The sequence below is a fragment of the Stegodyphus dumicola genome, chromosome 4, assembly GCF_044657685.1.
Source record: "Stegodyphus dumicola isolate Sdum_Otavi_A_Nest chromosome 4, ASM4465768v1".
In the NCBI taxonomy this organism is placed as follows: Eukaryota; Metazoa; Arthropoda; class Arachnida; order Araneae; family Eresidae; genus Stegodyphus; species Stegodyphus dumicola.
Genome location: NC_140771.1, coordinates 6,910,435 through 6,937,536, shown reverse-complemented (window position 1 = coordinate 6,937,536; position 27,102 = coordinate 6,910,435). Strand labels below are relative to the sequence as shown.

The window sequence follows — 27,102 nt, the reverse complement described above, 5'->3', positions numbered from 1 at the left end:
ACTTTAAAATATATGTATGTATCTTTATTATTTAATGCAATTTTTTTTTCCAGGTATAATGATACTTAGCTGGCAAGCTTTTTATTAGATGCAGCACTGAAGGGGGAAGTGAGAATCATGGCTCGAGATTATTCTTCAAATATTGAGAAGGGCGGAGAAATTCAGCTTGAGAAACTCCTGTTTGAAGCTGCTGCTGTTGGAGATTACGAGACAGTTCGTAATTTGCTTCAGTCTGGCGTTTCGGTCGATGCCGATGAATATAACAAAGCCTTATTCTATGCTTCAAAAAATTATATGACTCCTCTTCAGATTGCAGCTGCCAATGGTTATTTAAACTGTGTTCAGATTTTAATAGAATATGGTGCTGATGTTAATGCTAAGGACCGTTTTGATGTTTCAGCTATGCACATGGCAGCCGAAAAGGGTCATCATCTGTGTTTAAAAGCTTTACTGGATGCCAATGCAGATTGCTGTCTACCTACCAAATTTTCAAAGTCTGGTTGCTATACTGCAGTTCCCCATTTGGGAGGTACTACGCCTCTTCATCTTGCTGCTTCTAATAATCATGTTGACTGTGTGAAAGAACTAATTCAATATGGAGCTGATTACAATGCAGTTGATGAACGAGGTCGTACAAGTCTTTATATTGCTGCGAAAGCTGGCTATGAAGAGTGTGTGTTAGCTCATTTGAAAAATGCTGTTGGACGTGATATTTTATCGTTACCAAGTCTTGAAACATTTGATACCCCTTTGCATTTTGCTGTGAGTCGTGGGATGGTTAATTGCGTCCGAGAATTACTGAACTTAGGATCTGATGTGAATCACGTCAATTATGCAGGATTGTCACCGTTGCATCTCGCAGTTAACTCTACCAATGAAATTTCCTCTTCCAATATGGAAATCTTAAAAATGCTTGTATTAGATGGTTATAATACTGATATTAATCAAGGTGATGGCAGTGACCTGACGCCTCTTCATTATGTGTGCTTTATTGGGAGGAACACTGTGCGTTTTCGCCCTGAAATGGCGAAGTTTTTAATATCCTATGGAGCAGATGTAAATATAAAAAATACTCGTGGCTTCAGCTTACTCGAATGTGAGCTGATACATACTGATGAAGATTTCACAATTTTGAAATATATAGTTAAAAGCATGCTGCATCCTCCACAATTGAGGAATTTAAGGGTAGTTCCTTATCCTCCTCCTGCATCTGGACCAAGGCTGGCATATCTGCGTCCTCATCGTGAACAAGACAATGCTTTAGAAGTGGCATACGCCCGTGCTGTTGGTGCCATTGCTGAGGTAATGGAAGGTTTTCATGCTGGGAATGAAGATGGTAGATTTGCTTATCCTCCTCCTCCATCTAGAGTTGATGCAGAAGTACATGCACAATGGGAAGCAAACTGCATACGCCGTAAACAAATGTGGTATGAATCTATCGCTTCCAATCCTAGAACTTTACAGCATTATTGCCGATATACAATAAGACGTACTTTAGGTCCACGGTCATTGAAGCACATAAAACGATTGCCTATACCTGTTGCCTTGCAGTCATATTTACTGTTAGAGTATGAGGAATGATTAATTTAATAGATTTGTGCTAAATGGACTAATAAATTTTTCAGTGCTCCTTTTCTTCAGGACTGGTATTAAAAAAACTCTTTGTATTGAATACATGAATTATATGTCATAAACTATTAAATACTATTCAGGTAAAAAACCAATGAGTGCGATTAATATATTTCTCAAATTGTGAGATGATTTTTAAATTGTCTCAAGGAAATTCAAATTATTTATTTATATTGTTGGAATTAATCTTTTTTCAATATTTTAAGTGTGTATTTCTTTCTAAAAATTATATTAAGTTTCATTGCATATTTCATTAGCTGTTTAATGAAATATATTTTTCTGATGACATAAACATTGTAACAAATTTAATGCCAACTAGTTGACTGTACTTTTGCAACGAAGACTATGCTGTGCTAGTTTTTTGTTAAATAACCTTCGATCACATTTTCTTCGATGATATTTCTGATGAAATTTGCATCCTTATCAACATTCAACTTTACATTCTTTTTACCCTTAAGCAATCTGTAATTATTATTTTCAAGCTGCCTGCAGTGCAATTTGTAATCACTAGCAATAAGATGTTTACATTTCTGTTTTTTACAATCTTAAAGAATTCATTTTCCATGGGAAATATAATCAAATCATTGTTCTAGTAACCATTTTTAACATGGTTTTATTCACTTAATAAGTAAGCTTTATTTCTGCAACTTTATTTTCTAAGAGTATTTTGCTATTAGTACAAATTATTTCACACCGATAATGAGGTCAGTCATTTGTTTCTTCCTGTAGGCATATCAAATTCTTTATGTCCCTATCAATATCAGTATCATTTCAAAACAACTGTAAACAAATCTTAACACAGTTGCAAATATAAGTTAAAATTTGATTTGATGTAAGGATGAGATTTGATTTAAGGCCACATAACCAAATCAGTGCTTAGCCATAATAAGTCATATTGGGGCCAGCCTGTTCAGTTATGAATGAAGGCTGACCATGATCCTTATACATATTACAGAAATTTTGAAAAGCTATAAATTGTCTCATTTAAACAACCTAATAATTTTAAAAACTCTGAAAAACTAGGGTGCAGAATTCAACAAAAAAGGTTAAAAATAAAGTAAGCAAAAATAGTACTAAAATAGATGTGTTTACCCATTAGATCTGAAAGCATGCACATAAATCAATAAATAATGTGAAATGAAAACAATTGGTATAATAGTGTAATTAGTAAATAATATAATAAATAATAGATCGATGTGATAGGAATAATAGAGATGTGAATGGAAAATTTGTTTTCCATTCACATCTTAATCCTTACTATGTCTCTATAATTCTTTTCATGTCTCTTGAAAAAGCAGTAGCTTTTTTTGTAAAATTTTGAGACTGTTTTCATTCAAATCGAGACATAAATCCCTCGTGTTCCATATTAAAAGGTATATATCTTAGTGAAATATTTGTGTCTCCGACAGTATTATGTATTTACATATTAGATGAGAACCCTGGAGGTGAAACCTATTAAAATAAACCAGGAAGTAATTAGTTTAAATTACTATCACTATATATTTTTATATACTTTACAAACTAGTATAAATTTTAAATAACTCAATTTTTCTCAGATGGCCTCCTTCATTGAGTCCATTTTTCAATAATCCCTTTTCTCATTTATGTTAGAGGTTTAGTTTTTAAGCATGGAATATAACTGAACATTTATCCCAAAATATATCAGTTCTTTCTTTGTTATAAATCTAATATGAGCTTTAATCCAGTGAATTTTAATTGTCTTTTGCGTAGTTTCTTTATATTTTGTTGAACTTCATAAAACAATTTTATTTTTTGGTTGGGAGAGTGTTGACACTGCATCCATATGTAAACTTATTCTATGTTTAACATTAAAACAATCTGAGATCCAATCAGGAGGGCAGTCTGTTGCATTTAGGTGAACGTGTTATGCAGAGTTTATTTTGTAACATATAATGCTTACTATTAATTTCCAAGCCATAGAATATAACTCGTATGCAAAGTGAACATCCTTCACATATTTTGAACCATCAGTATAAATGTCACTTTTACCGCTGCAGAAAAAATTATTTACCGAAATCTATACCAGAATAATTAATAGAAGGTTAAGTATAGGTTTAAATGATATTTTGTTGGGTTCTAACCAATATTTAACACAAAGACTGGATTTCTGTCGCCAGTTTCTTTGTTGGACTGTCATGTATTTTCTTAGGTTGAACTTCTTCATTCTACTGTTTGATACTGCTGGTTCAGAGTATGCATATCCATTCTGGCAAGTTTTTGGCCTTAAGAAAGATAAAATTCCTGAAAAATATTTACACTTTCTGAATCTGCATGTAACATTTATGTATATATAATTGAAAAAGAATATGTAAAGCTAACTGGTAATTAGATGTAAGACCTATCTGGTTTCAAAAACAACATATATATATATATATGTTCACTTCTGATTGCATTATCAAATGCGTAATGGAGAAACTGCAGGTAAAGTAGTATATAAAAGTGCTTAGTGATTACAAATAAAAGCAAGTAACACCATAGAAATAAATGCAAATGCTTAAGAGGATGTGCATCATCAGGTAAATGTGATCAAACTTAACCAAAAAGTACCATATTATGATTTAGGATATATATATATTTAGAATTATAATATTCCTAGTCTAGCATACAAATAATCTAGCTTGTTAGTGCCTTAGAGGACATGGAAAATGAATGTATATATTCAATCTTAATAGAATTTTATATTCAGTTGAATAAAAACTTCAGTTTAATAATAGCTGTACTGCTTAGTATAAATTGTTTATCTACCAAGTGCTTTCATAGCCAGCAGCCTAAAATTATTATTGAAAAGACAATGATTTTAATGAATTTATCTAGGATAATTTCATTTGTCCAACTAGATGTTAATAATAATATAGATAAAGAATTGCATTTATTGCTATTAAATTCGTTAGTTTGTTGATCAGTGACAGACTGATTAAATTCAAAATTAAATATATTGCACTTTTCAAATGGCAATACTGTGTTGTGTGGGAGGTAAATGAGTTTCTAATGAAATATTTTTAAGTCTTTTAATTTGAAGCATGTATATAATACATGTTACCAAGTGGCACCATATTTCTTTTAAATTATCAATTTCGTTAATCAAAATGTCATTAAATTTCTACAAAATATGGAATAAATAACCAAGGTGCACATGTTCAGTTGAAGGTCTATGTCAAAAAGATCAGTGGCTCTACTGGATCATGAGAGTTAGATTCACACTAGAAATTATTACTATCACTGTTCTTTGTTTTTTCTTTAACATTATTAGTTCCACCATTTATGTTTTATTCTAATGTACATGCATTCCATTGTGATGAAAGATGGTATCTAGTAAAGAAAATGTTTCTTTATATTCAGATCCAGATTTATGGAAAAGTGCAAGTTGCAGTCACAAGATGAGCCTGTCTTCCAAAATCATTCTCTTGATTCAAAGAAAAGCAGTGTAGAACTGTAAAACAGTAGTAAACATACCTTCTGCCTTAAGAAGAAGTGCTTCTAAAAGTTCAAGTTAGGTAGACACTCTCTCTCTATGTTATAAATCTTCCAAAGCAAGATTTCGAAGCTTTAAAATGCCTGGACAAGGGTTAAATTATGTGATTCTGAAAATTAAACCACTTTAGCTACCACCCACCCATCCCCAAGTTTGTTGAATTCCATAAGCATTTTGTAAAAATTTTAGATCCCCAGACTTCCTTTTGTACAAGCAGGTGTTTTATAAACTGAACTGTTGGGAAGTAAAAAGTTATGTATGGTAATTAGGTACTTGAAGTTATATCACACATTTTCAGTGTCATGTTGGTGCATTTTGGTTTATTTCCTCTCTGTATGCTTATGCTTTATGCCAGACAAAATGCAGCAGTCAGGAAAAACAGTACATTCTCTAATATTGTGGCAAATCTTCCAAAAATCCATTATGAAGGAAGAACACAGCCTATTTTTTTCCTTTTTATGTACTTGACAATTTCCTGTTTTGTTGTGCCCATCATAACATTAAAACAAGATAAGTAATTGGGACGTATCTTTCTTATGTAGTTATGGTTCTTTCTGATTATGTGCACCCCTCCAAAACTTATTCACGAGGCAACACATTGTGTTGCTTAAATAGGCAAATTGTATATATGTGGCTAACCAGGTGTGCATGCATGTGCAGCAGATGAGAGCATATTTCCATGTTCAAATTCAATGGCCATTTTCATGCTTTGTATTTGTTTATGCTTTGAGTATATTTTTTTTCTCTTAAAAAAATCTTAGAGGCACTGGGAAGTTACTGGTTGATAAAAAAGAAAGCATTGCACTTCTTCAAAAATGTAACATTTCCCCAACAGCAGAGAATATAAAATTTTCCAAAGTAAAGTGATATTTCTTAAATAATAAAACTTTATAGATCAAAATTTGTGCCATTTTCTGATTTTATTGAAAACAAATTGAACAGTAATACAACATAGAACAAGAGCATATGCAATGTTAAATTAGTGTAATTTTCTGATTTTTTTCAAGGTAAAAACGGATTACTATGTGCATGAGAATAACTGCATGAAAAAAAATTGCATAAGGATTTTCTTAAAAATCTGTTTTATTAAAGATGGTTCTTGCTTTAATTTTCTGAATTTATCATTCTTTTATGGAATCCTTAGTGTGTTGCCTATTTCAGAATGGCTTACTTTTCATCTATTAGCTTGGCAAAAAATTTGTTGCCAACAAGTTGTTAATTTTTCAGAGTTACAGAGTGGCTAATCAGAAAGCATAGTAGTTCATCCAATCAGCCCTTGTGATATGATTGTTAAATTGAAGCAAGGTTTGATTAGTAAAACTCAATAATATTGACTCTTAGCTGCGAATTCTCACTGTTTTTTACTTTTAGCTTTTCCTAAATGAAATTTATTGAATTTTGAAACTTAAGTTGTACAAATTCCATTACTCTGTTTAGTGATTTTCAGCATAATTGTTTTTATTAAATTTTATTTGATATCAGTTGTCTTAACTTGCTGCATACATTTGTAGAGCTTTTATAAAGAATCAACCAATATTACTCAATCAGTTAATATTTGTATTTAATTTTGTTGTGCATCAAATTATGGTACACTATAAAGTTTATCGACACAATAGTATGAGTAATTATTATTTTCATCATATTTTAAAGTACTTTAGTACCAGGTAAAAGTTAACAATTGGGTGCCCCTTGTTTTTTTTGGGAGGGGGTGTTTTTTTTTTTTTTTTTTTTTTTTTTTTTATGTCAAGATTGGCACCAGGAAGGCACAATTTCAAGATGATTGCTATACAAAACCAAACTAAGAAGTCAAAGAATTGCACAAACTCGGTGTCCTAAGACTAAGAAGTCAAAGAATTGCACAAATACATAGATCTATTTTCACTTTAAAAAAAATTCAGAGAATTGCACAAACTCAGCATTGTGCACTGCCTTGACTTTGTCCGTGTGCACATTGATCTATTTTCACTTAAAATAAAGAAATCAGGAAGCTAGAACCAAATTACTATCATGGTAACCAGAAAGGGGGGTGTCATCACCAAAATTAAACAAATATGTCGCCAATCGAAGGGACACCCAATTCTACACTAGTGCTGTACATAAAAGCTCTCCTTTCCTTTTCAGGATCTTCTTGATATAAGAAAATTATAAAATTAAATTAATTAAAGTACATAAAATTTTAAATAGCCAATTAAATATTATATATTTTACACTATAATCATATCAACAGTTCAATAACTTGAATCATGTATAATAAAATGAATTTAAGTTTGGAGTTCTTTTGAAATGACACTGCCGCACAGTGTGTAAACCTCCCAAAAAGTCCAAGTTTTTTAGATTTCAAGGTTGGCAACTATTTCTTAAGTAAAGGAATCATGTTACTAATGAAAAGAATGTGTGATCACCATTTGTGTTCAGTTAGATTTTTCTTCCGAGTCCGAGTGAATGTTACACAGCCATTTTGGCTTCTAGTCACATTTTGCTTTTATGACGTTATGCATTTAAACACAGCCTTTCTTTATGAAAAGTATCTTTTGAAGAAACAAGATGGAAGTTGTTGCAATAAAGAAGAATTCACCCAGGCAAAGGAACCAAACTGAATTTGTAACATTTATACCAAGGAAATACAACAAAGAAATAAGTGCCATGTGGGAGTGGCTTTTTGATTATTATATTTAGCTGCCGTTTTATCAGGTATGGAGTGGGATGCCGTTCTTGTTTAGTATTTCCATAACCCATCTTCATTCAGTCCACTTGTGTGTCATACTGTTAGGATTCTACTGTATTTAATTTTGCTGCTGTGTCACAGAAAAGTTTTTAATGTATTAAATATTTGGATATAATGGGATAAATGATTTAATTTTGAAAAGCAGTCAGTAAGTTCGCAGACTGTTAGATTTTGTATTTCTTCCTTTTTTATAATGCACCATTTAGAAAAGGTATTGGACTTCAGGTAACTAAAGGTAACTCTAATTTCTTTAGAGCTAGTGGTGTTGTAGGAATATGTGTGTTTAAGGGAATGAAATAAGGTGATAAATATGACAAATATTAAATTTGACTCTTGCCACTGAAGTTAAAACTATCATAGGAGCATTTTCATCAGGTGAATAAAGTACTATTTGGATCAGTTTTTTTTTACAGCTCAGCTGTTATGTTAAATAATCTGCAACCATAATCCAGAACCTGCATAAATAAAACTAGACATTATAGATTTCTTTGATGTGTTTAAAATAATCAACTCACCAATTAGTTTATTTTTCAGTTACTGTTCTGAAATAACAAGTGTGAAGAAGTATAATATTTTCAAAAAGTAGAAGGAAAAGTGATAGAATACATTTTAAAACTAACTATAACAATAGTGATGTTAAGATAATTGAAAACTGCATGAAAAATTTATATTAGCTGACATGGATGGTTATTAAATGTAAAAGGTATAATAAAATTACTGAAATGCAATGTGAAAAAGCATTCTGAACTGTGATTACCAAATCTAGTTAAAAGTTTCAAGAAATTCTAAATCTCAAAGAAGTTACAAAACAAAAGTATTTAAATAAAATGAGAAAAACTAAAAATAGAGTAAATGTACTTGAAAAAAACTACCTGATTGATATGTATTTGTATTTAAAACACATTTGTAAGAAGGTTAAAGCCTGCACTTGAAATAATAGATAAATGCAGAAGAGTGTACTCGAACTATATGTTCTCAAAATTTTATAGATGAAATTCCTTGAGAAAATTCATGATCAGAAATTGTTATTTAAAACAAAATTTCCATTAAAAACTGAAAATATGTAAATAAATGCAAAATAGCAGGATTTATAATAATTAGTAAACTTCAGAGGAGAATGCCTGATTGAATGAGAATTTATAATGCCACTTTGTTATGTGCAAATTAAGACATTTAAATGCCCTAAACGCTTAAAAGATTTTGATAGCCGCACATATGTTTATTCCAGTTTTTTCTTCATTCCTTGTCTCTGTCGATTTTGGTTTAGCTGGTTAGTCCTTCTCTGAATATCTTAGAAACCCTTTTTTTTTTTTTTTTTTTTTTTTTTTTTGCCCTAAGCATGTGCTTATATTGCTTAATGGTTAAGTCAGTCCTGAGCATTGTATTTGTGACATATTTATTAAAAAAATAAAACTTGGTTTGCAATTGAAAAAAGGTTTGAAAGAAATATCCATCATATACTGTTCACCATTAAATCATTTATCTTTTATCTGTATCTTGCAATCAAATATTCAAAAACCTTGCATGGGATGCCATCCATTTTGCTTATGCAGAATGAAGATTTTTAAAAATCAGCTGAATAGTAAGAATGGTAATTCATAACCTTGTAAAATGAATATTTGAAAGAAGGAAATATTTAGGCAAAACAGCAACCTTGTGTTTGGCATTAGATTTTCATTAAAACTATCAATTTCGGGGGTGAACATGTTCAGGTCCTTTGTTCGGAACAAAAAGTTAAATATTGGAATGATTTGCGAGTTTTTGCACTTGGTTGTGCTTGCAAATAATGTAAATACAAATTACACCATGCTTGCTCATCTAAATATTTCAAAAGATTAATTAGAATCGTAAGAGAATGGACAAGGTGATGCCATACCCAAATGCAGTCTAACTGAAAAATTAATACCTCTTTGTCATTTAAAAGTATCCCAAAATACTACTAAATTTGTTTTTGGCATAGGTGTAGGTGGTAAAGGCTTTCAGAAAATATTCACAAGTGATAACAGATTTATTCTTTGTTTGCGTACCATCGTATGAAATGAAGAGGAAAATCTGGCTATGTACAAAAAGTTGTTTGGAAGTTTTTGTTAATGTAACTGATATTTTTTATCATTTTATGCATTTTAGTCATTTCATTTTATTTAGTTGAGCAAAGTAATACATGCTTTGGACTATTTTCACTGTAGGGTAATTAGTGAATTGGCAATTTTAATAATGGTTTGTTAAGCTATATATAAGGGAGATTGGAAAAGTCATTTTTTCCATCAAATTAAAATAAATAATTTTGTAGTATATTTTTGCTTCAAGTTAATGCCTCGCCCGTTGCCAAGCAGCTAAGACCACTAAATACTGGAAGTTTAACTTTTATTCCATCCCAAGTTCACTACATTCTGCATTTTTTTTCCCCCCTCCATGTGTAATGTCAGTACTAGCCAGTTTCCCTTGAAGATCCTCTACAAGCATCCCTGCCCCCTAGCAAATAGCTCCCATATGCTTTCTCAATATTTAATTAACCTGACCTATTATCAGTCAGTATTGTAATCAACTTCATTATCAATGATATTTTTGACCACTTGGCTAGGAAACTTTCAGCATTGGATCTACAGAATAAAGATGGTATTTGATCAAATTCTATTTTTGACTATTTCCACACTTCAAAACTTTTTTACAGTGACTTACAGACAGTAGTAAGCGGAGAGTACAATGTCAGATTACTAAAGTGGGTAAGATAACACTCCTCATTCCCAGTCATTGATTATGATGCACATTCTTTTTGTTTTGTTGAATGTTAACAAGGCTGGGTACTTTTCAGTATGTTTTACTTGATCTAAAGAGATCAATGCTTGTGATCCGACTTGGTTTTGGAATATCAAAATGGATTATGTCCCAAGTATTCCACTAGACAGACAACAGTACTTTTCTTGGGTATAAGCCTGTCTTTGAGCTAGCTTAATAGAGTTTGATTGGGAGAGAGCCATTATTTCTTAGGTTTGGAATTGATTTCACATCTTCACTCACTGCACTATCATTAAATGCTTCTGCATTACATCATTGTAACAACAAATTACAAGTAAGGTAATTGAATAATTACAATTTGTTTTCTTCTGACAGAATGTGTGGAAGCCAAATACCTTCTCTGTTAACTTTAAAAAGTCTGCTTCAAATGTTCCTACAGATAACCAGGGTATGTTAAGCTTATCTAGTTTTGGCAACTATTTATGGATTTTACTCATAAAATGCCATTCTGAGGAGAACTGGTTGTCCCAAATGAGGCAAGACAAAGATCAAAATTACCCTGCCTGAACCTGGAAAATTATTTTTGGTATTAACAGACATATGTCTTTGGATAAACATTAAATGTTTTTATAACTTTTGTTGCATTAATACTTTTCTGAACCTTGATTAACATGCTTCGTGAAATATGCAGCTAATCTGTTTTTTAGCTTGACATTTCGAACAGGGACATTATAAAATTGAAATTGACTGCTGAAATAACGACTTTTATTTGCAAAAATATCTTGCATGGCTCTGCCATATGCAATCAACTGATCGACAATCAAATGTTGATATGTGCAGATGTGACATTACTTTCTTTTCCCTTTATTTCATAATGTTTTTTATATACACTGGCTAGGAATTTGAAGATGACTTTGATTTCAGATTACTAATAATAACCTAAAAATCCAATTACAGTGTAGTTTATTATAGAATATTTATGGATTAGCCATAATGCATGATGCATTTTGTGTATGTCCATTACATGATGCATACCATACTCTGTGTAAGTTCTTTGAAACCTCTGCAGCTAGTGACAAATTCTATTCTGGATACTTTTTAAATCACTGAATCAAACTCGGGACCAAAGAGTCGTGCCTGTCTGAGTTTTGTTTACATTTTTTTCCTTTCAAATTTTTACATTAAATCTGGATTGTTTGAAATAAAGTCATGCATTAAAAATTATTTATTCAAGATTTAATAATTATGAAACTATTATATATCTTAATTGTAATAACATACAAAGAAAACAAGCAAAAATTATATTAGAGAATATTTTTGTGGGAGTTAAGAAAATTTATAAAACACATTTAAGGAATTTTATTTTAAAAAATGCAAGTCTGCCATTGAAGTTATTTTCAAAGTAATTTTTATGCCTTTAAAATAACTAAATATGTTGTTTATAAAATCTCCCAGCAATAGGGAATTTAGTAATTTTTTTAAGTTCCTATGCTAATTCAGCCGTTATGCTGTGTGCATGTGTAATGAGATTAATAACACAAAGTGTTGGAATTAAATTTTTTTTAAGGGTCATCCATATTTTTCTAGTTTTAATTTTTTTTTTTTTTTCCTTCTATATTTAAGAATCTATTGCATTTCATCATATGTGTATTTCCCATTTGCAAGCAGTATAAACTAATCAACTATGAAATATGTTTAAATGCAATGTCTAAAAAATTGTGGACAAATAAATTCTTGACATATGCTGCATATTTCTTAAATTAACTAGCCACCTAAATTCAAAATTAATATTAAGAAGTAATGGAAGGTTCATTTAAAAATCAGGATTTATCTGAAGCAAAAAAGTTTGCTGAGATTCATGATTTTCATATTATAAAAAGAAAACACTGATATGGGTACAGAAAATGCTAAGTAATTTCAATAATGAATTTAATTTATTTCTTCAGTCAAATATGTTCTAATTTATTATTGTTAAAATATTTATTTTCATATACATATGAGAAAAATTTGCCATGTTGAATTTTCTTGAACATGGAGTTTGAAATTTTATTGTATTTGTAAATATACGTAACTGGCATATTCAGATTAATTTATTTTAATCAATTAATTATATGTTAAGAATTTTAAAAAAAGAAAAGAAAAATTCTATTAATTTTATCTTAGGAAAGCCTAAAAATGTGTGAGGTTATAATATCTACATTAAAAGAAAGGGAGTAGATGAAGCCTTTTTATTTAAACTTAAATAAATTATTTTAAATATTGGTTTGCTGGACTATTTAATTCTGACAGAGTGCATGGAATAAATGCATAAATCTAAGCAGTTGAATATTTCTCATCATTTATGAGAAAATGAACACTTCAAATGTCACTTCACACAGTTAAAGCCTTTTACATCAGTGTTGACAAATCTCAGTTTTCAGTATTGAGATAGAGAAATGCCGAAGAAGTTATAGTCATTTGTGATGTGTGTTCAAGAATAGAATTTACTCACACAAATATTCATGAAATTCAGAGTGGACTATATAATTTTTTATTTTACTTCTGTTAACAGACATTACACACGCATATATGAGAACTTATGTATTCTTGCTCAGATGGACACTCATGCCATCCACATACATTTAGTATGTTTCACCAACCTGAGCTACCAGCACACACACAATCGATGACCACTAGCTTTCAGTAGCATTGACATGACGTTAAATACAGACTTATTCCGTGCTTTATGAAATATGGGGTTACTTTAAATGTGTCATATTTGGTGCATTATTTCAAAGAAAATAGTTTATATAGCTTTTTTAAATTAATGTTATTTATTCTCATTTTTAGAGCCTTTAATCCAAAAAATTGAAAATTTCAGGCTGTTTATGTCATAGGACATAAAATTTCGTTTCGGAAAGAAAAATAGTATAGAAAATTAACAAATTTTTGAAGATGTTTATTATTAATGTATGCGTTTTTCCTCATTATGTGGTAAACTCATACGAGGATAAAGTGATTTTTTTTAAAAAAAAAAAGGGAATCATTTGCCTGAAAGAAAAAAATTACTCGTGTTTAGTAGTAAACTTGAGAAACCTTATTTTCAATCAAAATTTTATGTCAGTATGTATGTAACAGTAAACCAAACAGGAAATATGAAATACATTCAGGAAGTAAATTTGCATGATTTGTATGTATAAATCAAAATATATTATATACATTTTGTATACGTACATTTCTGAATGTGGTCCAAATAACAGAACCCCTGATTTCTATAAATACTGGAAATGTAGAACTCAAATTTCAATATTAACTTTCCTCGGTTGAACTTTACATTATTTGAATTTTTTAAATACTCTGTTTAGTTTCAGTTCATGAAAAACTGTATTTTTCTGTACAGTTAAGCTTTTGATTGTAGATAATTTTGTCGTTTACTCTGATTTGTTTCCTACAGACAAATTAATATAAGTAGCCGCACATATTTCCATAACATTTCATTCTTTATATATATTGCATAACATCTGAAAGTACCAAGAATGAGCCCTGTAAAGCAGAGTACTTTTTTAAAAATTTATAGTTTAAATTAAGGATTCCCAGCCTTTTTCTTCATTAACTGTTTTATATTTTTCTGTACAATATTGCTTCAAAAGAATAAAGTAAAGTTAAATTTAATTTTAAATAATTCTCTTGTGCCATTGCTGCAAAGAATGAAATTTTAACTTAATAAATTTAAATGAAATTAATTCAAAGAAATAAATGATTAATTATTGTTGCGAACTAATCTACAATATCATTTAAATTCTCAAATTTCATTCCTTGCAGCAATGGTGCAAGAGAATTGGATTGATTTTTCATTCCTGAAATTATGTCTGATTCTTAGTCTTATAATTACTGAATGACCACTGGCATTAAATTCACAAGCCAGCGGTTTTTTTGTCTTTGAATTTTCTTTGAGTGCCTTCTGGATTGATTTTTCATTCCTGAAATTATGTCTGATTCTTAGTCTTGTAATTATTGAATGACCTCTGGCATTAAATTCACAAGCCTGTGGTTTTTCTGTCATTGAATTTTCGTTGAATCTTCAATCTTACCTTCAGTTCTAGTATGGGCAGAGACCTGTTGCAGTTACATGATTTCTTCAATTAGCAAATGATGTCAGATATTACTTTACTTCATACGCTGCTTTAGAAAGCTAAATGCTATTATTTATTTCCTTTGTTGAAATATGTTAGATAGAGATTTGAATAAGTTAACAGATGTAGATTGAGGCAATGTATGTTGCATCAGTTTTCTTATGTATTATTTTACTTCTTTGTATGATGTAAAGAAAGTATTGTAATCACACAAAAAAAAATGTCAGGTATTATATTTCAATTGAAATATCACTTTTGATAATTTTTTTACATATGGACAGAGTAAAGGATTCTTCCCCCCCCCCAAAAAAAGGGAATTTTTCATGACATCTGTATGCACATACATATCTGGCATAACTAAAAAATTATTGACTGTAGGACATTAAAATTCTGTATACAGGACTGCTATAACATCTAGTTGTGCACATCTTTTTTATTACAATCGGTAAAACTGAACTTTAGGTGGGTATATATATTGGTGCAAATCTAATTTGCATGTGTTATGGAATTTGTTAAGGCAAAGTCAAATATTCATATTAATGGGTTACAATTGATTGAAAATTAATTAAAGAGAAATAGAAAGCAATAATATTGATGATTTTGTATAAATGCTTTCTGTTATGAAGAGCACAATGCATACTTATAGTCCAAAGAAAGGCGATCAGGTTGAACATTTCGATAATGTATATTTACATTTAAAATGTTATTGAAATGGTCTCAAGATAATCCTAAGACTATGTTAATATCTTCTGTACTTGTATCTGACACTGAATTCAAGAACATTTTTTATGAGATTGTTAATAAATTATACCTGTAAAAAATAAAATAGAAATTATTTTAAGCAAAACAGCCTTATTTTAAATTATTTATTTGGTTCCTAAATGGTATATGTCATAAAATGTTTTCAGTGAAGTACAACATCTTTCAAATCTCAGTGATAATATTCTGAATGTTCTACATGTATTCCTCTTATTACATGATACATATCCGAAGAGTACTCCAACTCAGCTCAGATGTATTGTAATAGTTCCTAGCTGAAACTGTAACTACAGCAGTTGTAACTAACAATAAGGCATATAAACATTATCTTTTACAGAATCCCAAAGGAAAAAATCATCAGGCATAAGGCTGGGAGATCTCAGTGGCCATCTAAATGATGCTTAGCCATCTTTTCCATGTCGACCAATTCAACAATAAAATAATCCATCATTTAGGTAGCAGATCTCCCTGTGTCAATAAAATGCCACTAAGATTGGAAAATGGTTAGTGATGCTGACTGCTGTAACAAAGGGTCCGGTTTCAAATCTTAGGAAAGGCATGAATGTTTGTAATTACAAAGTACTGAAGTCTTATCGAGAGGTTGGTGTTGGAGACCCTCGGACTGGTACCTAGGATGCTGTCCCTCCGAACTGTATCCGGGACAGAAACTAAGCATTTAGCAACTGCCTAACTGTATGCACAGGTGCCAGCTTTGCTTCAACCTGTACTGTGTCAACAAGATGTTGCAATAAGTAATTCTGAAGAAGGCATGGATGATTGTAAGCATATAGTGCGTGTGTGGTAAGGGTGCTCAACACACACAGCAAGGATAAATCCTCTCAAGAACTTTGTTCTCTGATAGGGGATGAAGAGCGGAAGACCCTCGGATTCCATTCACGGTGGAGCTCAGCAATCGGCAAGACCCCACAATACTTAATATGCCTACTTGGATGCAAAGTGCCAGTCTTGCTTCAACCTGTATTAATAAGGTACTGTATTTTCTTACTCGAATAAGAATTTTTAATCATCTTTTATTTAAGGAAACAACCACAGTTATGGTAAATATTAAAATAAACTTTTTCACTTCAAATTGCTGTGAGAAGCCATCAAAATAAATCATTAGTCTGGGCAGTTGATTTAATAAGATTAAAAACTATAGTCTTATGTGATAAAGCTACTGTATATATATTTTTATTATGATAAGAGTGTATGTATTTTGTGTATGCATTTATGCATGTGTAAGTATTTATTTATGATAAGAGTTATGTATTTTGTGTATATATTGAGTTATGTTTGTATTTATATAAGAAATATGTATTTTGTGTACAAAATAAAATTTTTTAACTCAAGTTGCTGCGAGAAGCCATCAAAATACATTACTAGTCCCGGCAGTTGATTTAATAAGATTAAGAACTATAGATTATGTGATAAAAGTACTGTATATCTATTTTTATTAATACTACATATTCAGATAACAGTTATGTACTATACATTATCGTAGTAACTGAATAAATCAAGACAAGTATCTCATTTACATTTCATACATTCAGTTTTTTTTCATTTAATTAAATTTATATTATTATAATCAGATTTATATTATTTGTCTTAAGTTTCTGAAAGTACTGCGAACCCAGAGAAAATTTTACAATGTATTTATTGATGTGCAAAGGTTCACTTTTGGAATAATTTATTAATATTTCGTAAATGATTAAAATGTCTTACAGATGATAATATGTACAATAATATAATTAGATACTAATTATCATGATGAAGGCAAACTGGCAAAGCGTTCTGAAGAAAAACGGTGTACAGACTTATTCTTTATCAATCACGGGTCGAACCAGCATCAATAAAAAGAAATTGAAAGGGAAATGCATAAATGTATCAAAAAGCAGCAGTTAACGCTTTTAAAATCTTAAATACAATGAGGAAGTTCATTTATCAAGACTTTATTTATGAATAATGAAGAAGTTATGACTTATGGCTATGCTAGTTGTTTCAAGTGGTCGATAGTGTAGTTACGGTATTCTCTGGTTCATGTAAGATATTGAATGTTGTGGCGTAGTTAAAAATTTATCCTCTCACGAGTCTTCAGCTTCTGAAGCCCATACAGTGAAGCAAGTACAATTCTGTCCGCCCACCAACCGTCTGACGGAGCTCTTCATTTAATTGGAAGATGACTTGATCTTATTTGACATGTGACTACAATACAAAATCGTTTCCTAAAAGCGGAAGTTCTGGGAACTAGTGGACTTCAGGATCCTTTGTCACATGCCGGCCTAAAAAAATTAAGGACTTGTTCTCTCAATAAGTTCGAGTAACAGTCTATCACCTCACTCGAAAGCTCTTCTATAGAAGGGAATCAAAATAAAAGCATATAGCTCTTTTGCTTTATATTGAGTTGCTAATTTTTGCTGTTTACTTCCAAGGGCCCCTAACTGTGTCATATGACGCAAAGGGTCCTTGGAAATTTAAAAGAAGACGGATTCTATTTTTATATAGAGATAATATTTATAAAAGAATCCATTGTCTTAAGTTTAAACATATAAATGTTGTTTAGCAGGACATTCAAGCCCCCCCCCTAAGCCTTCGGGCCCCTATGCGACGGCATTCTTTGCATACTCTTATTTACGCCACTGCGTATAGGATATGTCCTTGATGCCTACTCATAACTTATACATTGTCAATATTGTAAAAACTTTCTCTTGCTTAGCTAACGCACAAATGCTTTCTTCTCAAAAGACTTTTTTTCTCGTTGGAGGGGAGGGGGAATATGTAAATAAAAATTATAATTTAATTTAGCAATAGCCTTTTAATTGCTCGTTTTTAATTTGGTTATTTCCTCTTTATTCTAAAAATAATAATAAACATTTCTGCACTGCGCCATTTCTAAATTAATCCTATGCCACAAAGCTTGCGTAACGCTGATGACGTAGTTACTTCGGAACTTAAACTCTTGAGAACTCAAACCTTTGTAAATGAAAACCTTCCTCTTTGGAAAGCTGCCGTATTGAATTACTTCGCTTGTAACTCTCGCTGCTTGGACGTTATTTTGCTGTGCTTACTTACTATCGCAACTGTATTCAAAAATGTAAATTTTCTGACGATTAGAGTGCCAAGTGAATTGTGGCTAAAATTGAATTTGAATAAAACTGAAATTAAAACTGCCTCGACTACCAAGATTTCTATTCATTATGGATCAAAATTTCTGCTGTTCAATTACTTCTAAGTTCGTTTCTGTTACATATATATATGTAAGATATAACAAAATACGATTGGCGACCTCAAAATTAACTATTCTAGACTTGGTGTTCTCCCAAATTCGAAATCTTTTCATGTTGCGTAAAGCTGCTTGAAAAAGGTAACTAGAATTAACCAATCACAGCTTAGAATACTTTCTGCATATACTCGGAATAAATACCTCTTCACAGGTTAACTACGTCATTTTCCTTTCCCTAGTTTCTACGGTGCTAACATATTCGCGCTGCTTCGCTTCTCAGTTTAGATGCGTACGTCTTACTTTTAAAACCAGTGTATGTAAAAATTATTGTATTTCGCTATGACTGGATAAATGTCTACTAAGATGGTTTGATATACGGGAAAATAATGATTAGAAATTCCTTCAAATCCATTTGTGTTAGCACCATCTTTCCGCCTTTCCACTCGACTATCGAAAGCTGTTAAAAGTTCCAGTGATGTCTACGAACTTAAAACATTACACACACATATATATATATATATATATGCATTTATGCACATTATATTTTGCGTAAGGACTGTAATATGTGTGTGGGAAAAATTTAACAGCTCAAAATTTCATCATTTAGTTCTTTTAAATCGATAGCAGCATTGTCAACTTAATGACAATTGCTTATGGCGTCCCCCCCCAAAAAAAAAAAAATTCTCAACTTGTGTTTGTGTGATGAATCTGAAGATCTTATTTAACGAACAAAATGTAAAAAAGATTTGTTATATTAATTTTTATTTTCAAAAATATATACAAAATATTTGCAATCTTGTTTTACATGAATGGTAATATTTTGATCTAAACATAGAGAATACATAAACTAAATTTTTAATTGTCGTTTGACAAATTTATAGTTTGTTCTTGGAATAAAACAGTAAATTAAAATTCATAATTGCTGCTGCACACAAATATGCATTCTACATAATTTATTAATAATTAAAGTTTTACTGCCTGTTCTCTCTTCAGAAGTATTTCCATTCGATTGTCGCATCATCTGATCTATTTTCATGGAGAATATCATTAACGCAATGATGCTGCCCAGAAGAGTAAAAAGAATTCAGTTAATGTGCTTTAATTACATATAACGTAGATTAATATTGATTAAATTAAATTACAAATCTTGATATTGGTTATCTAAACAACTTACTGTTTTAGAAATTTACAAAATAAAGAACAATTACTGAAAAAGGCTGAGACACCAGTAATTGGTATTGATTAGTAAAAGACAGATATTAGTTCTTCAAATTTCCTTATTCTTCTGACAGCATTCCGAAGACCAACAGCTTTCTTTTTCATTCACTGCACTGCGTCTAACAACCAGCTAGTGACGAAACTATACTTGGCCATACATTATCACACTCAAAAATGTTTTGTTGAAGAAAATTATAATAAAAAGAACATTGACTATTTTACTGAAAAGATGAACGCAGGAAACCCATCTTTTTGCGAGCATTCTTTCACAACAAACTTACTTTGTTGATTCTTCCATTCTTACTAAATGCAGTGCTCGTATTTATAAAATCAAAATCTTCAGAACTAACATTTATTTTTTTTTTCCAGTTTTCATTTATTTGCTGCTATACATATTAGTTGGAGTTATTATAAAAGTCAACATTTTGATATAATTCTAGTATCTTCTAAAGTTTCATCAATGACAACATAAACGCTTGTTATATGAATAAGAGAATGCATATTGTTGAAATGTATTTTAATCAAATTCGAATATGCTCGATGAAACTCAATAACTTGTCGTCTGCAAAATGCACATCGATCAAAATTATGACATTATTTAATGCTCTTCTTTTTTAAAAATATTACAATAATTTTAATCAAAATTTCACTTCGTAATTTGCAAAATAATTGAATTTTTCGGAATTTTATTAATTAACGGAACACTAATCATCTTTAGAAAAGTAACGTATTTTATATTTACTTTTTTGGTAAAAAATAAATACTTTAGAGATTTCAGTTCAATTTGTTATAAGCTCTTCTCCGTTTACAGAAGACATTCATTTTGCTTGCCTAATATCCTTTATGCCCAAGTCAAGCAGATGATTTCGTGCATGATTATAACATTAAACATGACATCTTTTTCTCTTTTTAGACGAAATAGAGTCATTAAGTAAATATATTTATCTGCTTTGTCATTCGGCATATTGCTTACAGTTATATGCAAATTAAAATTCACGCGCGGAAAAATTATTCCATGTTCTAAGAAATTTGTTATTTTACCTCAAGAAATAAAAGCATTTTTAAATAGTAGTATTGTTACTATACGAAATCATTCTATGAATCCAAAACATTACAGAATTATTTTTTTTAAAGTGATCCAATACTTGTATATTTTAAAATCGAACCACTAATTATAATGATGTTTTCAAATACATCTTCTCTAATATTGATAGTAAATTGCGTATGAGTAATTATTCTTATTGATAAAAATGTTCAACAGTTGGTGTTTTCCAGTTATAAATTGAGGATAAATTAAAATTATCAGTAGTCTTCAACTGTGGAGTAAGTAAGAAACACAGTAAGAAATATAGAGCTTGCCGCTCTGTGACTGATCTGGAAGCTTAGAAGTATTGGCCACTTCAGTGATTAAAGTTCTTTCCAGTTCGTTCTAAGAGTCTACTCATATTCTTCTCCTTTATATTTTCTAATATGAATATGGACAATGATAAGGTCCGGCGTAAATAGGCACAAGATAGGCAGTTCCTTGAGTTTTCTCCTTCTGTTTCTCCTTTCGAAGACACTGCGCACCACAGAGGAACATGAAGGAGGAGGATAAAGTTAAAGCAACTCCGAGCCAAGCCAATACGTAAGACCAACCATAATAACTTCTGCTATAGATCTGCAAAACCTAAAAAAATAAAAGTATACGTTATATAATTATACACTATCTTAAAACGGTAGAACAATTCAAGTTAAGTATAAAGATATATAATGTGCCGGTTTGTCAAAAAATGCTTCATCTTCAGTTTAAGATAACGTAATATATGTTTCAAAATAACATATCAAAACGTTATGAACTGAATACAATTATTTTTGACACACGAGAGACGTTCGAAATCTCTGTAAGTCTTATGTTTTTTTTAATTCTGAACCTGTATTCCGCGACATATGCAAAGTCCGGCTGAAAGGTCTCCGGGAATTAAAGCAGAAATGAAAAAGGACAGTATAAGTTTTATTACGGATTTTACCTTACCATCATACAGGACAATGTTTGCCATTTTGCTGTCACTTTGTTTTAAAGATAATTTCGCTGAAATGCTTGCCATCATGAACTATATAATCCAAGTTCTACAGTGAGCGTCTAATCATTTTCTCTTCTGTTGCCGTGATATCAATATAAAGAACAATTTTCAATTTCTCAACTGTCAACGGCGCACTTTTACTTCTAAGTAATTCTCTTCCCCCCAAAACGTTTCACAAAGTGGTGATACTTGTACAGCCGGTTAGTTTACCAGATCTGTAGCCGTGAGATTCTTTTGGAGATTCAAAGAATCTTTGTAGATTCTTTTGGAATCCTTGTAGATTCTCTTCTTTAGATTACAAAAGAAATGTGTAGATTCTTTTCTTTGAACTCCAATCCTTGTAGCTTCTTTTCTTTAGACTCCAAAAGATTCCTTTGGATTCTTTTGGAAGCCTTGTAGATTATTTTCTGCAGTACCTTAAAACGTTGATCACAAGCAACTGAAAGATGCAACTCATTACGAAATCGAGGCAGTAACGGAGGGGATGACAGGATGCATGCTGCAGAACTTCTGATTGAGGCTTCAAAAGCTCTCAGCTTGTGACAGCAAGCATTTAAATGATATATTTCGTAAGAAAAACGAGTGATAGGTTATGAAAATTGCACTAGGACCTTGTAGACATACGAAATTTTCGAAACTGGGAAATTCAGCTATGCCTTCGCCGGCATTCGAACGGACTTTCCGATTGTTATCCCGTCGTGCAACTAGTTAAACCACGGGACCATGCAATGTAGAAGATGATAATTCCTAATAATCTATATTGCCTTTTTTTTTTTTAAATTCTATTACAAATCAGGGCATTTGTCTTTTGGAAGTTGTATTTCTAAGTAAAATGTTTTCTATGCAAGGTAAAGGTAAAATCTAATTTTCTTCTGTGAGAAATAAAATGTGTAGAAATAATTAATTCTGCAGATATAAATTCTCTAGAGTATTGTAAATATAAAATCTAATTTTTTATGGCTTCCGTAGGACAAAAATTCGAATATTCAATGCTCAAATATTCAATGCGCTTTATTAAAATCAAATGTGAAACGTTCCGTATCTTTATCTGTCAAAATTCGTAGAGATCTTTGCAAGCATATTAACAGACCTAAATCATTTTTCAGTGTCTATTACTGAGTAGAATTGGATATTTGTTTTAAATCAGTTAAGGGGACGGTAAGCGTTAAAAATTAGTTTTTTAAGTTTTTGTGTTTTCAACAAGAAATTTTATACATATGCGTATTATAACATTAGTTTATAAAATATGTGTTCAAAATTTGAATTTACATTAAAATAAATTTTTTTAAACAAATAATTATTTTAATTAAAGATATAAAATGCTCCTTGCGCGCTAATTTTCAATATTTTTTACTTATTTTTCTTTTAGTTATAAAGACTTGACAAAAGTTTTTGTGTATCCGTTATTGAATACGATAGATCGGAAACTTTTAAAAAGGATTTTTGTGAACTTAAATCCAGTTTTTGAAAAAATGTCACCTTTTGTTAAACATTATCACAAGTTTAAACTTCTTAATAACTTCATATCCAAAAATGCATACACAGATCTATTGTAACATGTAACAAGATAGTTCCTTCCAAATATCATTCATTTTTAAATAAAAATGAGACGCAAGGAGCATTTTCAAGACAATACGAAGTGCGAAAAATTTTGTTTTGAGAAAACCGAATTTAAAATTTTTCTTCAAAATTACGTTTACCACATGGTCACGAGACACAGCAAATTAACTTTAAATATGAATATGTAGACACTAGATAACATTTTCGTATCATTTAACTATTTTTAATCTCATAATATTAAACATGAGAAAAATAAATATATCGCAAATTGGTATGTGATTCGAAGTTAGAGGTAGAAACGATTTATGCATTACATCCAATGAAACTTTTAAAATTCACTCGCATCCTATGTTTTATTTTCATTTGTTATATTTACATTATCTTTTAATGCTTTAGAATATTTTTTATTATTTCTGTTTTTTCCAAGCAGGTAAACTTCTCTTTTTGCTTTGGTTCAAGCGACGTTGATCACGCTTTTTTGCAACGAGTAGGGAAAACGAGCTTGTTTTCTCCTGTTCTACGCATATAGCATTCACATAACTGAAATTAAATTCATTAATAGTTGTCAATACTGATATTTCTAGCCTTTTTTTTAGAAATAAACACTTCTTTTGGGCAAATATATAATTATTGCATCAGTAAATAACTGTTGCAATACATTTTTTAACATTTTCTCCAAAATTTAAAGGACAAAGTTTACGTTGTTTACACATTTTAAATGCTTGTAACTTTTTTAAAAATTAGAATATTTGAACTCGGTTTTTTGCATACGCATATGGAATATTATGAAAGTAAAAAAAAAAAATTCAATATTTTGGTTGATTTTTAGCTATTTTAAAGTCCACCGTCCCCTTAAGAAGCACCTACGAAACAAAAATTTGCTCGTTTTGGTGATTAATGGTTCCAAAGTGAAACATCATTTGATATTAAATTTATGTTTGATCTTGAGCAAATGGGAATTGCATGTATGTCTAGCATAAGGCGTAGGGTCCTGTTTAGTTTTACTGACAGTTATTTAAATTTGTAAGTAAGCCTTTCCTGAATTCTCTTATTTCCCTTCGTATTTCCTCGGCATGCTGTAAATGGGAGAACTGACGAGCTGCAAAGTTAAAAAAACTGCTCTATTTAGTTGATCACTATCATGAATGGTTTAGTAGCAAAAACCTTCAGAGTAAAGCAGTCGATAAAGAATTGTGTCAAAATATTTTACATAAAATAACATTTTATTTTGTAGAATATTTTTCTTTCGTTTTTATAGCGATAAAATTTTATCTCACGCTTTCAGTTAAATATTTGCCAACATTTCTAATAAAATTTATTTCTAGCACTTTCTGTTTTACCAAGATAACAACGTGATGGAAAACGGTGAGAAAAGTATTCGGGGTCCTACTGTATCGTAGATGCTTGACGCGGTAGAAAGACAACCATAATAAGCAGGGTTTTGAAATTTCTGTTATCAAAGTTTCAGTTATCATTTCTGTTATCCAAACAACCACCCAACAGGTGGCTGGCTATTTGTTGCAGCTTCTGTTGTTATCAGGAAGTTGAAAAGCCAGAAACGATTATTATTTAAAGAATAAAATATAATTATTTTCAGTTATTTAGAACTGTGCTTGTATAAAAGTTCCATGATTATGTTTCGTACTTTTATATAATTCATAAATGAGTTTCATTCAGTTTTCAGAGTATAGCAGCTTGCATCTGGTCCAGCAAGTCTCTTGCGACTTTCATAAAGGCTTCGTTTCACTTTATTTAACAATTTAGAAAATTGTTTGTTGTTATCTGTAATAGCTGGTATGAATAATAACGCAAGACATTATACAGAAAAAGAAAACAAATGCGCTCGTGCTAAATGAAAGTCAATAGATCTCTTTATCTCTCAAAGATTTATGTAAACAACCGAACCTACGTTATAAATTGACTTTTGTTATAAACCTACACCCGAATACCTTGTGGGATTCCTCACAGTGTAATTCTCAGTTACTGTAGAAAGCGAAGACCCTTAAGAACTGATAAGCGAATAATCGCTTGAGTTCGTGTGACAGGAAAGAACAAGATATACGGGTAACTAACCCTTTATTATTTCAACTAAGGTTTAACAAAACTCTGTCTTGGAGTGTACAATAAAGCCGACACTTCAGCTTAAACTTAAGAGACTAAGAATAATACTAACCTAATCTTAACTAAAGAGATATAGCCGAAGCTATCAACATTCTAACCGAGTTGGCCCCTTAACGCTAATTGACTGCGAAGCTATCAAGGGCCTAAAGGACGGCCGAGCGTAATAATAGCTTACGAGAGAGAAGCTTAAAAAGGCGGACGCGTGCAGACAGAATACCTGGTAACTCTCTCGCTAAGACCGAAGAACTTCGCGGTTAAATACCGCTCTTCCTCATTATGTATTCAGGCGTGATTCTAAAACTAAGGAAGTAGTAAGTTGAAGTTAAGAATCGATAGGAAAGGAACTTAAAATTTAACTGGTAATAAAATTAACATAATCCTTACAACCTAAACCCTCAAATAAAAAACTTACCCATTCCTATTTAGCCGAAACTTTTGTGAAAGCTTTGTTCCCAGCAATGGTTGATGGTGGGGAGTTCTTAGAATAAATTAGTGCCACTTTTCCATAATGAAACTCGGCAACGTCAAAAACAAACAAGCGCCAAAGGATATACTGGCAAGAGAAGATTCTACTTTGCTTCAGATTCCACAAGTCTTAAAAAGATTTAATGCTAACATTGTACTTGTGCTTCAGTTCTTTTCAGCATGTTACGTTACACAGTACTAAGCTCTTTATTTATGTTTATTCATGTATTTATTTTTAATTCCATCGACGGGATCCCACAGGCTGAAAAGCACCTAACCCAGTCGGCCAGCTGTTCCGTCGATGGTGAAAAGAAAGAAAGCATGTTACCTTCTTTTATGAAATATACTCCTGATAATATAGCCTGAAGATATTCAAAACTTATAAATGAATAAGTAAGTTAACTGTAAAGACTGTTAACTTCGATTTGTGTTCTATTTGAGTTAGCAAACTCTCTAGCTTGTTAAATAAAGATTTCATAGTTATTTTAACATGATTTTTTAATAAAACTGGGCTAAATAGATGATAGTGTACTCAAACACCTTAACTGAGTTAAACCACGACATATAATTGATTATCGTGCAGACCACTACACCACGAAGGCACGCTAGGAAAGCGGGAGAAATACCTTATATACTCCCCCTCTTAAAGGGCGACTGGGGTTTCTAAGGGACCCAATCACCAAATCCTGGGTGTGGAGAGTCATCACCCACAACCCTTTTAGTTCGGGCGCCACTGTAGAGACATTAGGTTTTTTTTGGGGGGGGAAGCAGGAAAGATGAAAAATTAACAAAGCCTTCGCCGGGAATCGAACCGCGGACCTCTGGAATACCGGCCCAGTGCGCAGACCACTACACCACGAAGGCACGCTAGGAAAGCGGGAAAAATACCTTATAATGAGACTGATTAGGCTGGATGTTGATCCATCATCTGTGGAAAAGGATGTAGTAGATGAATCATTCCTGCAGGACCATAAACCTTTGACATTACCTCATTCTTTTCA

The 27,102-nt window shown here is 31.2% G+C and overlaps 2 protein-coding genes across 3 annotated transcripts in view; one reads left to right on the top strand and one right to left on the bottom strand.

Moving 5' to 3' along the window:
• LOC118189791 (ankyrin repeat and SOCS box protein 16-like) overlaps window positions 1–15,542 on the top strand; it is a 41,727-nt gene extending 26,185 nt beyond the window's left edge. Inside the window, exon 2 of the mRNA XM_085814505.1 lies at window positions 54–15,542. Coding sequence (XP_085670631.1) covers window positions 118–1,581 — 1,464 coding nt within the window. The 5' untranslated portion in view covers window positions 54–117 and the 3' untranslated portion in view covers window positions 1,582–15,542. The remainder of the gene's footprint in view (window positions 1–53) is intronic.
• Window positions 15,543–19,419: 3,877 nt separating this feature from the next.
• The window catches only part of LOC118189793 (claudin domain-containing protein 1-like), a 101,714-nt gene continuing 94,031 nt past the window's right edge, over window positions 19,420–27,102 (bottom strand). For both annotated transcript variants that reach the window (XM_085814503.1, XM_085814504.1), the window contains exon 5: window positions 19,420–21,561. In XM_085814503.1, coding sequence (XP_085670629.1) covers window positions 21,358–21,561 — 204 coding nt within the window. In that variant the 3' untranslated portion in view covers window positions 19,420–21,357. The remainder of the gene's footprint in view (window positions 21,562–27,102) is intronic.